This window comes from Peromyscus eremicus, chromosome 13 (genome assembly GCF_949786415.1).
Source record: "Peromyscus eremicus chromosome 13, PerEre_H2_v1, whole genome shotgun sequence".
Classification (NCBI taxonomy): domain Eukaryota; kingdom Metazoa; phylum Chordata; class Mammalia; order Rodentia; family Cricetidae; genus Peromyscus; species Peromyscus eremicus.
In genome coordinates this window covers 17,802,432-17,816,732 of record NC_081429.1, presented here as the reverse complement: position 1 = coordinate 17,816,732, position 14,301 = coordinate 17,802,432, and the positions used below count along the sequence as shown (strand labels likewise).

The window sequence follows — 14,301 nt, the reverse complement described above, 5'->3', positions numbered from 1 at the left end:
CGTGTCACCTGCAAAATAAACTTTTTTTGAGAGATGGAGGAAGACGAGGCCGAGGCACAGGTGGAGAAGGAAGAGGAATGAGCTTTTAGGGGAAAAATTCAAGTTCAGCTACCAGATGTCATCGGTGTCGTGATGATTTAAAATGTAGCAGCAGATTGTTCTTATTGTCTGTAGTACAGGTTAGTGGAATTGAAACATTTGGAGGAAAAAAAAATCATTAGTTTTAAAAGTTTGTACATTCGGTAGTTGGAAAGTAAAATGACAGTGTTGTCCTAAGTGATGTTTGTAAGGTATTCATTAGCTGGGCCTAGGCTCAACTGGAGATGTTTGGAATGAGCAGTGAGCAGAGCTTTCTTCAGAGGGCAGAGGGGCATCTCTCTCTCTGTCTCTCTGTCTCTCTCTCTGTCTCTCTCTGTCTCTCTCCGTCTCTCTCCGTCTGTCTCTGTCTCTGTCTCTGTCTCTGTCTCTGTCTCTCTCTCTCTCTCTCTCTCTCTGCCTTCTGTATGTGTGTGAGCCTCCTCCAGAAGAAGGCTCACACACCCCCTTTCTCTCATCTTTTAACCCGGTGGGTTGGCATACATTATTAGTCACAGTGGTGTGGTTAGAAGGGTTTTCTTTTGTATTCTACGATATAAATTTCATATTGACTTTCATGGAATTGGGAGATTTAAAACATTGCTCATGAGAAGATGGTACTAACTTTTATCATTCTATTAGACCTTTTTTTTTTTTTTCAATAAAGCCATGGAGAGAGATTGGATAGAAAAACATCCCTTTTAAGATAGAAAAACATACTTATGAAAGAAGGGGTAAGAAATATCTAAATAAGAAACTGATAATGGGGAGGAAAACACTGCTATTTACAGCATGGGTAGACTTTGGAAAAAACAGCGTCCCATTCATAACTTATATATTTAAAGGAGAGTGATAGATGCTGTGCTCCAGGAGGGGCAGAGAATGTTCACTACTGTGCACAGAGTGTACTTGGTGGCTGTGGCATTATTTGGTAGCTTTATGAGACAACAGTCATCATCTTGATTTTATGGAAGAGGAAGATGAGTATTTGGAGATGTTATATAACTTGCCAAGGGTATTTACCAAGGATGTAGTTCAGGTGGGAATTCTACCAGAATAGCAGGGGCCTGAACTTCACAGCCATCAAAAGCAGAACAGGTAGATGGATGGATGGATGAATGACATTGAAAGAGGACGGAATTGTTTCTGAATTAAGTGAGTTCATTGACTCATCTCCCAGGAAGAAAAGAGCTGTGCTAATAGTGAAGACCAATGCTATCCCATTCTTTATTCCACTTGAGAAACTCAGGCGCAAGCAGATCCCCAGGGAGAGGGACTCGGTCCTGACGTTCCTTGTGTTATGGGTGATCGTACCTGAGTTTGAGAAGGGATTTCTGAAAATGTATTCTGTTAGAGAGCTGTGGCCGCTGCTAGTCTGAGCATATGGAATTGCTTGGTTCGTGGTCTAGAGGTGGCGGCAGGGCTGGTGCACTCTGGGGCTGCGTGGATTTGCAGCACTTCGCCTGTGTTGAGTCCGACCCACAAGTGCTGTCCTCTGCTCCGGTCTGTTTCTGATCACCTTCTCACCTTCAAGTGACCTGAGTGATGCTATCTAGGAAGCAGGAGTTTTATTAAAATGGGAGCGCTATGCTATCCTTTAGGAAACTGTTTTATTCAGTGCCAAGAGCAATAGAAACACTTCCCTTCCCCCTGCTTCCTCTCAGTGCCCCATACTGGCTTTACAAGGAGGGAAGAAAGCCGGTTATTGAGGACAATATTGAAGGGAAGAGAGGTCAGGGCAGGCAGGGAAAGGGAGACACTTGTCCGAACAATACGTTCTCTGTGTTATTTAAAATCGTATGTGACTTTAATTCTCAGTTAAAGCCCAAGGCCCGGCCTACTGAAATATGTATAGAACAGCAGAACTCCTTTTGTACCCAAGAAAGGATGAAGGTGTTGGCAGTGTGCCACACTGACGTCTTGGGATGGGAGTTGGAAGGTGGAATTTGCAGGGTGGAGGGCAGAGGTCACAGAGGCAACAGGATGTACCACTTGCAGCTGGTAGGTCAGCTTTAAACCCCCAGTGAGCTTGAGTTGACTGCTGCCGTGGGCTTCTCTCGGTTATCCTGACTGCTGTCTGCTAACGGTGCAATTTTCTGTTGGATAAGTGTATTGAGATGAAAAAGCCTTTAAGAAAATTATCAAATAAAGGTTTATAGCCATTTACCTCATTCTCCTGGCTGGTAACTTTGTCTCCAACATGCTGAGTTATGGTCTCAGCCTTAGGTCCGTCCGTTCAGGAGAAAGGATCCACTGTGTCTTACATACGCTTTCCTTCCTAACAGTCCTAAGAGGCTTTGGGGGTGGGGAGGGGGAGAATATAAATACTGAAACCACATCCCAGCAGCTGCCTCCAGTTAGCTCCGTCCACCCCCCCCCCCCCCCCCCCCCCCCCCCGCCAGCTTTGAAACCTTACTTACAGGGACGCCTAATCTGTCCCACATGCTCCTCCCAGTGCGGCCATGGTCCCTTCTACTGTTGCCCTATGGGATGGAAAGCACATGGAAAGAACTAACTAGTTTGACTCCTTCAGGTCACTATCATCAGGGCACCCGTTTGCAAGAGTTTGTGAGTGGGAAAGAGTCAGGGTAGTTGCTTGTGTAGCCTGAGAGAGACGAATAGGCACATCTTGGACGCGACGCCGTTAGATCTGTCAAGGTAACCTCCAATAAAGTTCTCCATGAAAATGGTGAACCAATGAGACTGTAAGCTGCTGACGGACGACCATGCTTTCATGAGTGAATGGTTTGACCTGAGGGTTCATGTCCCACAATCGAGGGGGTTACAGGTTCAAAGCACACCAGCTCTTTTTTATGTTCTACCTCTGTTTTCACAATCCTGGGAATGGCAAACATGGCAGTGCCAATCTGCACCCCTCCGTGGCTTCAGCACCCACTGGGGCTTCAGCAGACGTGAGTGGTCACTCGTTCTGTGGTTTTTCATTTTGTTTCAAGTTCAGATGTTTTCTTGCACATGCTACTCATGCCATCATTATCCTTCCTGTGTGATTTATTAATTTGTTTGTTTATTTTGATGCATCAAGGCCAAAGAGGACACACGGGGCAGACACAAGACTAAATTATGTTATTTTCTTGGCAGAAACTGGAGTACTGTTTCTCAAAGCTGTTTGTTTCTTACCGTTGCTGAGAAGTAAGGCATGAAGTCCACAGACAACATTGTAATCTTGTGACTTTTAATATATGAAATCAGTTCAATTTCAGCAAAAAAAAAAAAAAAAAAAATCAGGACTAAGATTAGTAAGAAGGAACAGCTCTCACAGATGTGTAGCTCTCAATTTATCATTCAAGAGCTATTGAATGTCTAGATTTCATTGCATATATGTGCAATACCATTGGTCCGTATCCTCTAAGATTTGAGAAATGTCTGCCCTTCACCTTGAGAAAGGAATGGCTGAATTAGTCCCTACAAAATCACCTTGCCCTGACAATTCTGCTTTAGAACTGATAGTCTTTGTGAGGTAAGGAATCAGCCTATCACAGCCTGCTTTAAAAGGTCACTGTCTCTTGCAAAGTAGATTAGCTCACTCTGTTCTATGGGCAGGAACCACTCTGCAGCTCTGTAAAACTCAATGCAGGATGTAAATTTCTGCTGTCGTCTTGGCTTGCACTTGTAAAAGAAATTTCATGCCCACCAGTTTTCACTTCCTAACGTAAGTCAAACTCCTTACGGATAGAGGGACAGGGTGGGTGAGAACAATGTGCCTAGCATTTCTCTGCGCTTAATAAACAGTTTACCAAACAGGAGAAACATGTATGGAAAGGCTGATGATGAAGTTGGTGATGAAATACCTTTTAGGTTTTGGGGTACCAGTAAGTAGGTGAGTCACCATGGCCACTGAAATGAACTGTTGTTTGATGGAGTGAAGGGGCGACCTTTCCTTTGGTGCATGTGTCTTTCGGAATGAGGGGTCTGCTCTCCTAAAGTATGGCCTGTTAATCTCTGTCATGTGTAAATCTTCCTGTATCAGAGTGATTTCCCATGTCATCTAGAAGGGCCTTAACATTTGTAAGAAACTGAGAAATAAGTTTCCTGATACATTCTTGAAGAACTATATATTAATTCCATGTATGTCATCCATTCTAAGCAAAGGTAAACAATAACCTTCCTTCCAGGACCTAATTCTTCTTGAGTGTCTAGGAAGGGGAAATTCTGGTTCAATCTGCATAATCCTTTACACAATGAAACAGTTATAAATGCTTTCATTGCAAATGGTTCTGAGGTGCCACAGTCTTTACAAGACCAGGTCTGCTAGAGTATGGTGTGTTTTCTCAATGAACCAGGACCCTCATGAAGAATACCAGCTACGTAGCTCTTTGGCAAGGCTGGGATGCACTCGGGAGTCTTCGAGTCTGTAGGTTTATCTGACTTCTGTTTTATGACTTACCCCAGATGGTTGGTTCTCCTGCCTCTTGCCAGTATTGAAGGTCCCCCCTCCCAAAGCCCAGAGCCTCTAGGCATTGTCATCCAGAGCCTCTAGGCATTGTCATCTTCTAATTAGTTTTTTTTTTTTTCTTTCTGCTTCCTTGTGAGCATTCCTGTTCTCTGCCAATTTTTGACCTCTGGAAGCTTGCTCTAGATTACTGGACCGTCTCTCTCCTTCTGTATAGCCTAGAACCAGCCTGAGATTTCTGGTTGGATCTAGATTAGTCACCTAACAATCACAAAGTAAGGCCTCTTTTATTCCGACCAGCAGTGTTTGGTTGAGGACAGCTGACTCCATTGCTTTGCAGTTAAGAAAAGTGCATGTACTAACTAACCACTGTTCGCATTTTACCTAAATATTCTTTTGTTGGTTCCTGTTATTTGAGGTTCCTAAGTGTTGACTAGGAAAAAAAGGACCATGAATTCCACTTCCTCTTCTCAAGGTAAATAACAGATTATTTCCATGTTTGATCCAAGGTCCAGTGAGATTTATTTCTTTTTTTGACATGACCGTTTTGTTGATAGTATATATCCACACACATTGACAGACCTATTTGGAGTCAATAACATTCCGAACCTTGCCTACTGCCCCTTAGTAATACTCAGTATTAGGAACACTTTGTAAATAGCAGCTATTTAGATAATAGAGAGTGAGGTGACTGTCAATATTCCATATTTAGCTCTCGTGTTAAAGTGAGATAGTGAAGGGGTACTTACTGAATGTGTTTTTGCTCTGTGCCCTGTAAGTAATGTGCACATTTCCGGAGCAATCGTAAATTCCTATTCTTTCTTTGCCTCCTGTGTGAACTCACATCTCTTTCTCAAGATTAACGAGGGGGTTCAATTCGATGTAATGCTCATTACTGGTGTTCAGTAACTCCAGGAAAATTTAAATACATGCATTAGGGCTAGACAGGGAAAATAATTGATTCCTGGAAAGCTCCAGCTTACTCTCTGCAAAAGCGCAGGGTTTGAGAAGACATCTGGTGTTTAATGACCATGTTGCCATACAGTCTACCGTCTCTGCCAGTCTCCCTTGTGTAGTCAGCCTCACAGGACCCCAGGTTAGACCCCCAGATTATCTCATTCCCACATAAATGTCAACCAAAAACACCCAGAGAAAGCACAGGTTAATGTACAGTGCCTAGGACAGCGTCTGGTTACTACTCAGTGTCCCGCCACTCAGGCACTTTTCTTACATTCTGTTTTCAGTGCCTTTGCTTTGTTTTGCTTTTTGAGTTTTTATTTGACTTTGAAACTGAATCTTGCTGTGTGGCCCAGGCTGGCCTGGAACACATGATCCTCCTGCCTCAGCCTCTCAAGCACTGGTATTGTATTATGAATGTACCGAGTTTGGTTTTTTTTTTTTTTAATTTGTTTTGTTTTTTAAGAAGATCATTGCCTTATCTCTTAATTGACTATTTTTTTTCATATTAATTTGCTGCCCTACTTCCTAGCCTTGTTTGCTCCCGTACACTTGGTTTATTTGCGCTGCCTTTTCACAATAGCATTTATTTCTCCAGCCTTGGAATAATTGTGCATTTCAAAGCAATTATCAGTGGAGACTGAGAATGAATTACCTTGCCCTTCCTGATGCTCTGCTTTGTGGCTGACACAAATTCTCTAGACATCTCTACAGTAGATGCAAGAGCCAAGGTTAAGGGGGAATTTATGAGGAGGTATGTGCTCTCTAACTGGTTGGGCCCCCAAATTGAGCAAAGCCAAGGATCCCTTCTTCCCTTCCCTGGGAATATAGTACGAAGGGACCTTTTAAAATATTAATATTGTAATATGAATGTACTTACTACGAAACAATCTAAACCTTTTTAGAAGTTACTTTGGAATTCTGTCTGCATCTCTCCAGGGTAAAGAGTTTTCTAAGTTTGTTACATACTAAATATAAAGCCTCCTAGCTTTAATTCTTTGCATCTACTTGTTTGAGGACATCGCTGGCTTGGGCCCACTCTTCTCAGCTTGCCTGAGTCTAGACAAAAGGAGTCTCATTTTTGTGGTCTTTTTTTTTTTAACTTTTTTTTTGAGATTGTAGTACAATCACATCCTTTCCCTCTTTCCTTCCTTCAGCTTGTTCCATGTACCCCCTTGCTCTATCTCAGATTCATAGCTTTTTATTGTTATATAATGTAGGTATATATATATGATTTTTATATATTACATATTATATATATATACACACATATATATATTACGTATTTCTAAATATGTAAATATAACCTGTTCAGTCTGTATAATGTTTCTTGTATGTTTATGTTTTTGGTGCTAAAACCAAAACCATAACCATTTGGCGTTGGATAACCAGTTGGTATGTTCTTCCTGGGGAAGACCATTTCTCCTCCTCTTAGCTCCTCAGTTGCCGTGGTTCTTTGTGTAGGGTTGTGGCCTCTTGGGTTTTCCCCACCCACTTGAGCATGTCTGATGGTGTCATCTTAACTTAGATCTCGTTTAAGCAGCCATGTTGTTGAGACTTCATGGGGAGTACCTTCTCTGACGTTGCTCAGAGACACAACCTCACAGCAAACTCCCCGGCCCTCTGGTTTGTGCAGTCTTTCCGCCCCCTCTTCTGCAGTGTGCTCTGTGCCTTCGGTGTGGGAGTGTGTTGTAGAAGCATCCATTCTGACGGGGCTGTAGATGTGTCTGTCCCACAGCTTTTCATTTTGATCGGTTGTGGTTTTTCTGTAATGGTCTCCATCTCCTAGTGAGAACCACACTTCTCCGCAGGTCTGAAGATAAATACTGAGAATTTGTTTTTGTAGTTCCTGGAGCCTTTCCCTGTCTTGATCAGCATAGTTTCTCTTCTCTGGACTCTCTTTGGCTCTTCAGAGGGTGGGGATCAGCTTTTCAGATGGAATACCAGGTGCACGCATACTTCGTATTCGAGAATTAAAAGGGAAACATTTTACATAACTTCACCGAATTACCTTCAGCTTATTGTTGGCATTTGGACCACAGCAATATATGGTTGTAATCTTCAGGGAATAGTCATCAGTGGCCAGCAGTTCCTCTTCTGAGGTTGTAACTGTCATCTTGAAGCCCATTGATCATCCTCCAAGTGTAATTTATATTCATTTCCCCTAAACGTGTGCCATTACGGTTGCCCACACTTCAGCTTCCATGCCCCTGTTCTGTCTTTTCGCATGGCCCCGCGAGATCTTACTGTCATTCATCTCTGATCAACTTGACGTTCATCTCTCTTTTGTCACCTCCAAGCCTTGGCTGACGTTCACTTCCTCTGGGAAGCAGCCTGTGATTAACCCTGACTGGGCACCGAGCATTCATGTTTGACATCAGGATGGCATCAGAGAAACTTCAGCCTCCACGATCTTCTAGGGCCGTAATGATCATTCTTGAGTCTGATTTATTCTTTCACTGGACCTGGGAGGCCTCATACAAACAGAGAAAGCCCTTGCAAGGGCCTGCTGCTGTGGCCTGTGGCTGCCACATTCAGTTCTGTCCATGTACCTTCCTAGAGGTAGCCTCCTCCTGAGTGTGTACCAGGCACCTGCTCAGAGGTGCATTTCCAAAGACAAGGCTGTCACTGGCATCTCTATGGTAGTGTCACTGTGGTAAGATTAAGTCCCTGAGATCTCTATAGCGGTGTCACTGTGATTAAGATTTTACTAGAAGCATATTTTAGCAATTACGTTTTTTTTCCTCATTAAATCTCTGAAATTTTGTCACTTGCCTCATAAGTATTTTCTTTCCGTAAAATATTTAATAAATCTTTCTAGACTGCAGTGGTAGTCATTGCTACATGCTACGAAAGGATTTGTATTGGGTTCTAGTTGTCTCCAGTCTGATTTCACTTTACTTGATTAATAGTTAGAAGGTCTAAAAATGAACATGATATAAGAGAAACATATCAAGAAGCCTTGTTTCCATCTTGCCTCTATTACTCTATTACTGCACCACATGCCAAGGAGAACCAACTTTGTCTGCTTCTTGAGTATGCTACATTTGTGCAAACACATACTCATAATAGTGTTATGACCCTGGCTTTCTTACCAAGAGGAGATGATCATACTCAGAGCATATGATTTCCTATTGTGTATTGCTTTTTTAAAATTGGAGATCTTTCCCTATCAGCAGTTGGAGGGCTCTGTCTTTATTCATCATAACTTCATGCTGACCTACTGTGTGGTTGTCTTAGGGTTCAGGTACTCCTCCATGGTGGACTCATGTAGCATTTTGCTATATAATGATGCTGTAGGGAATGACCTTGCACACACATCATTTCAACTTTATGTCTTCTAGTCTTTATATTCTGTTCCCCTGCCCTTTTCCATGTAGTCCTCTCAGGCCACAGGAAAATGCTGTATGCATATTATTATATCCTTAATATATTCATGGTGACCTTCCAACTAGAGAAACAAGGCCTTAAAGATGCTCCAAGTCTGAACTGTCTATGTTTCCTATGAGTCTCAATCCTGTACTCCTCCTTGGGCAGCTGAACTAAGCGACTGAGCTGAGAGAGCGTGCATAGGATTTAGAGGAAACACCCCACTGTCAGATATAAACAGTTAAACTATGTGGAGTTTTACTAGTGAAATATTTTAAAAATGTACTAATGTTATTGGTTACTTTAAAAAAAATGAAAGTATAATATTGATATTTAAAAGTAGAAAATTTTAAATAAAAGTAGTTGAGCATCAAATTCATGTCATAGAATATTGTTTTGAGCCCATAGCGATTCTGAACCCTGACCTGAAAGAACCAGCTGTAAATTGGTGTGTGCGTATTTGTGGGTGCAGGAGTTGCCTTGTGTGCACAGTTGCCACACACAGCATTCCACAGGAAAGCTTGTAAATATTTTTAATACAAATTCTATTGGCATGTATTTACTGTGTAGAGTGATGAGTTTAATAAGGGATTTTTGTACAAGTGTGTCATGGTACTTTGATCATATTCAACCCTATCGTCTTCCTCCCTTGTTATTCCCATTAATTCCCCTCAATAATACTATTCCTAATTTCATTTCCTATAAAGAATGTAAAATTTTCAAGTGAGTAATTCTATTTTATTTTTAAGTCTTTCTTTTCTTTTGTAGTTCCTACCATATCTCATTTTATATAGTGTGTTGCCCACTTTGGACCTTGAACAGTCCTACAATCCCTCCCTCCCTCCCTCCCTCCCTCCCTCCTTCCCTCCTTCCCTCCCTCCCTCCCTCCCTTCTTTTCCTGAGATAGGGTCTCATGTAATGGCAGACTGGCCTTGAACTTCCTGTGTATGGCTGCAAATGACCTTGAACACCCAATCTTCCAGCCTTTACTGCCCAAGTGCTAGGATTACAGTTCTGTACCATTACACCTGGGGCAACTTTGGTTTTCCAGTAATTACAAAGAACTAGTCTTTTCATAGAATTTGATTTATTCTGTTCATAAATAAATTCAAGTTATTCTTACCCCTGCTTCTTGTGTTCACTTTACATTAAACACATACATTATTGTGGATAAGTTGTTCAAAGTAGTGCCAAACCCAGTAGAGTGCTTCAGTAGGGCAAATCTTTGACTCATCAGATTCCTGATGCGTAAAATGAAGGTGATAATGTCACGTCTTCCCCCGGATGTTATTGAGAGATGCTATAGGGATGTGCAGTGCCTATCATGGTATTTAATTGTGGTAAATCCCCAGTAAACAGAAGCTCTGTACATTCTTTCCAATATAATATATTGCTTTGTGACTTTCTTTTGCATTTGGGGATGTTTAAGGGTTATTGTAAATAGTTAAATTATTCAAATGATATCAAATGATCATCTCATGCAAAGCTAGAGAAGTGACTCTCGAGGGGTGGTCTGTGCCCTGTGGTTACTCGTGAGTGTTTAGTGTCTGTTCATCACCCCCCTACTTTTCTGGCAGTCCATTAGGAATTCTGTAGAGAATCCACTTCTATCAGCACATTATCAGGAGCTGAAGAATTTTCAGTTTTCTGCTCACTCAGTGCTTGTAAAAATTGAATATATATCGCTTCCCCTTTATCATGTTCAAAATCTCTGGTTCACGGTCCGTTGAAATTCATCTTATTATATTCCAAATGCGTCTCGAGGAAGCAGCGACAGGACACGAGGCTGGAGTCCACTTACTTTCCGGGTTTTTGTTGCAATTCCTTTTCTACACTTTCACTTGGAGATATTTTGTTTTAATCTCCCATTCCTTTTCTCCAGCCAAGTTTTTTGTTTGTGAAAAGTAATATTTTTTCCAAGCTATATTCTGCGTGATACAATATGGCTGTGTTTCAAGATGTTCCCTCAGCTTTTGCATCCAGCTACTAATTCAGTGCTAAGAAAAAAAACAAAAAACAAAACAAAAAACAAAAAAAACCCGCTAGCTGATGTTTGTGGTGATGGGTCAGTGCCAGTAGAAGGAAATAATTTTGAGGAAGATGAATCCATTTCCAAGTAATGTTGGCTGAGTCAGAGCTTACATTGGAATTTGTGAAGTTGTCTGATAGAAACCGAATTTGACCAAGAGAGGACTGTGTGTGCAATCTGTCTTTGCCTACTCACATATACCTTATGGTGTGTGTGTATGTAGAATATAGTTTTACTTTCATAGTTAATTTTAGTTAATCCTTTAGAAGAATTAAGATGTATTTTTCATTGTCCTGGCTGGGACAATTTTTTTTTTCCAGTTGGATCTTTTAAACAACAGTCCTAAACCAACTTAAAAATAACATACTATTTCCTAAAATATTTTCTCCGGGCTTGGCAGGCAGTTCAGTTGCCTTGTCTCCTTTCATCACTGTTCCAGTACTGAAGGAAGTGAGGGTTATTAACCCCAATGTACAGGTAAAGAAATAAACCCAGGAAAGTTGAGTGGCTTGCTCATGGCCACACAGTTATTAGGTGCCAGAGTTGATGTTGAGTCTTGATTTATACACAATTCAGCGTTTTATTGAGTTTCTGATTTATTTGTGGAGGTACCAGTGAGATTTTTGCCTTACGACTATTACTTTAAATTTCTTTCTCCTCGAAGAGGATAATGTTTCAGTAGTGACAACCGTACAACTATTAGTAGTTTCTCCTAGTCTGCTTGGGACAAGGATGGGCAGGAGAATCTGGTAAAATCCCGCCAATTTCACACATCTCCTGTTGTTGGGAGACCAAAATTTCAATTTTGTGACTTAAATCACTTTTAAACATTTTGAGACCAAAGACAGGTTTGGGCTTCTTTCCAAACTATTATAATTAATATTGACAAATTATTATAATTACTTTTGATAAATTACTGGAAAAAATGGAAGACATCTGTTATCACCTTCTACAAGGAAAATGAGCACTCATGTGCTGACTGCCACATTAACTGTAGTACTCAAGAGAGGGACCCTTGTCTAAGTGCCTAGGCATTGAAAATGTGACGTAAGTATATGTGGAATATTATTCAGCCGTTTTGCTTAGTGAGGCAACCCAACCACAAAAGACAGATACTGATTCTAGGTAGGGCACGGTGTTTGCAGGGCCTTCAGTGGGGCTGTGTGTGTGTGTGTGTGTGTGTGTGTGTGTGTGTGTGTGTGTTGCCAGTACTGTAGTACTGCATACTTACAAAGGATTAAAATGGTAAGTTTAATATTTTGACACAATAAAATTTTTATTCTTCCAACAAAGTGGTTTTAAGTAAAATTTTAGCTTTACTACTTTTGACTTTTATTTCTCAATCATGTTTTGACGAGGAAGAAGGAAACATTGTTTTCCCAGACAGCCTTAGAAAAATAAGAACGTGGGGTGTTTGATTTATCACCTTAGGATGCTTTTGCTTGCTTCTGTATGTGAATATGTCTGCTTTTATTTCTCTTATTTTTTGGCTTCACCTCCCTAGGAGTGTGTTAGCATTTTCTGTTATGTGCCAGACACTTGATGTACGTATCTTCTACCTATTTTAGAAACTGGGATATTAAGGGCGGGACGGTTTAACTTGCTGATGTCACCCGGATGGCAGATGGCCGTGGCTGAGCACTCTGATTTTGAGGTTCTTGCTTCAGATTCCTGGTTTTGGCACCTGTGGGGTGTGGTTGTGACTTCTGCTTTGTGGGAAGGCTACCCAGATGGGAGTCCTTCTCAACATAAGACGGATGATTTCTGAGAAATTATAAAGTCGAGTTCCTAGTAAATTAATTTTATCTTTCCATCCCCAGCTCCCCCAAAATGAATTATGGCTTCTTTTTCTGTAAAGAATATTTATTAAATAATGAATTTTAGCTGGTACATGATGATATATAACAGCTGAGTTCATGTTAATAGCATATTTAAGCCCCATGTGATAGGATAAAGTGATTTTAATTCTTGGGGCTTGGGACAGGCTTGTATCAAACATATCTGTTTCATAATGAGCCCCTAGTTGTATGCTGAGACCTGCCTTTATTAAATTGTACAGAGAAATCCCTTTGTAAAGACTGACTGACTTTTTCCTCCTTGTAGGAAGACAGATTAATAATATTTCACTATTAATTAGGTCCCATCTGCTCATCCTGCTTCCCATTCTAAAGGTTATACTTATTACCATATTCACAAACCAACCCAACTGTGTAATCGAAGTTAAAAAAAATTTTTTTTAAAGGTTTAATCTTGGTTTTTATAGTGTAGTCGTCTTTTGGCTACTACAAAGGGGGAACCACTGACTCCACTGCCGCCTTTTTCCTTGTTTTCTTTGATTCCGTGTTCTTTCTTCTTGTAAGACAGCCATGTGCCACAAATTGCCCCAAATGAAACTATCTGATATGAGATACAGTAATAAAAGAAGTGGCACACCCACTCAGCCGCTGTTTTGGCCCAAAGCTTGCTTCAGGATCCGGGTCACAGAAGTGACCAGTGGAGAAATGCAAGACTCTGGTCCTCTGCATCTGAGGGTAGTGGTCTTCTGACCTCTCTCCCTCCCCCTCCCTCCCTCCCCCTCCCTCCCTGCCTCCCCTCCCTCCCTGCCTCCCCTCCCTCCCTCCCTCTCTCTCTCTCTCTCTCTCTCTCTCTCTCTCTCTCTCTCTCTCTCTCCTTCCCTCCCCTCCCTCCCTCCCTCCCTCCCTCCCTCCCTCCCTCTCTCTTCTCCTCCCTCCCTCTGCACTCCCCTCCTTCCTTCCCTCCCCGCTTCTCTTTCTAATTTCCAGTGGAGCACCTCGGTGTCCACAGCATGACAAGAGAGGACCCCACTTGCCCAGGCCTTTAGGACATGCCTTCAGAATGCTCTGCAGGAGGATGAGAAAATGTTTGGAAGAGAGCAGGCCCTGACTTCGTAGCTAAAAATATGAAGAAATGAAGTCCATACCACAAATTGAGTCAAGTTTGATGATAGGGGATTACTGGAACATTTTATTAAGTTGGGTTTTGCTTAAAAAAAATTAACTTTTGAAAAAAAAATTGAATCCCTGAGCTTGTGTGTCAGGGCTTGGCTTGTGGACGGCGGTCATTACAGCAACTGGCACAGTTCTCCAGACCCTCTTAGAGCCACACCCTTCAGGGACAGGGCTCATTCTTTCCTTGCCTCACCTCTTTCTGCCCCTTCGTGTAAGATGCCGTTTACCTTCCTGCTTCCTTCTCATGGCCCCACGCCCATCTGTCCCAGGACCAGACAGTGCGGCTTCCTGGTCTTCCTTACAAGCTTTCCTACCTCATCCATTTGCAACCCTACTTTGAAAGTGATTATGTATGAAGACCCGGATATGTCATCTTTCATGTCCATCTTTCTTTCCAGGATGTCCTTTTCACTACTGTCACGGGCGCCCGTGGCATTTTCTGTACTAACGAAGTAGTTTGCATTGGTGAGGGAATTACACTCGGGCATAGG

General features: G+C 41.8%; 1 protein-coding gene across 2 annotated transcripts in view; it reads left to right on the top strand.

Moving 5' to 3' along the window:
* The window catches only part of Efna5 (ephrin A5), a 282,299-nt gene that overhangs the window by 60,264 nt on the left and 207,734 nt on the right, over positions 1 to 14,301 (top strand). The window contains exon 1 of one of the 2 annotated variants that reach the window (XM_059278456.1): positions 3,626 to 3,745. The exons of the other annotated variant lie outside the window; for it this stretch is intronic. Coding sequence (XP_059134439.1) covers positions 3,720 to 3,745 — 26 coding nt within the window. The 5' untranslated portion in view covers positions 3,626 to 3,719. Of the gene's footprint in view, positions 1 to 3,625; positions 3,746 to 14,301 lie in introns of those variants that run through there. 2 annotated transcript variants of the gene reach the window in all.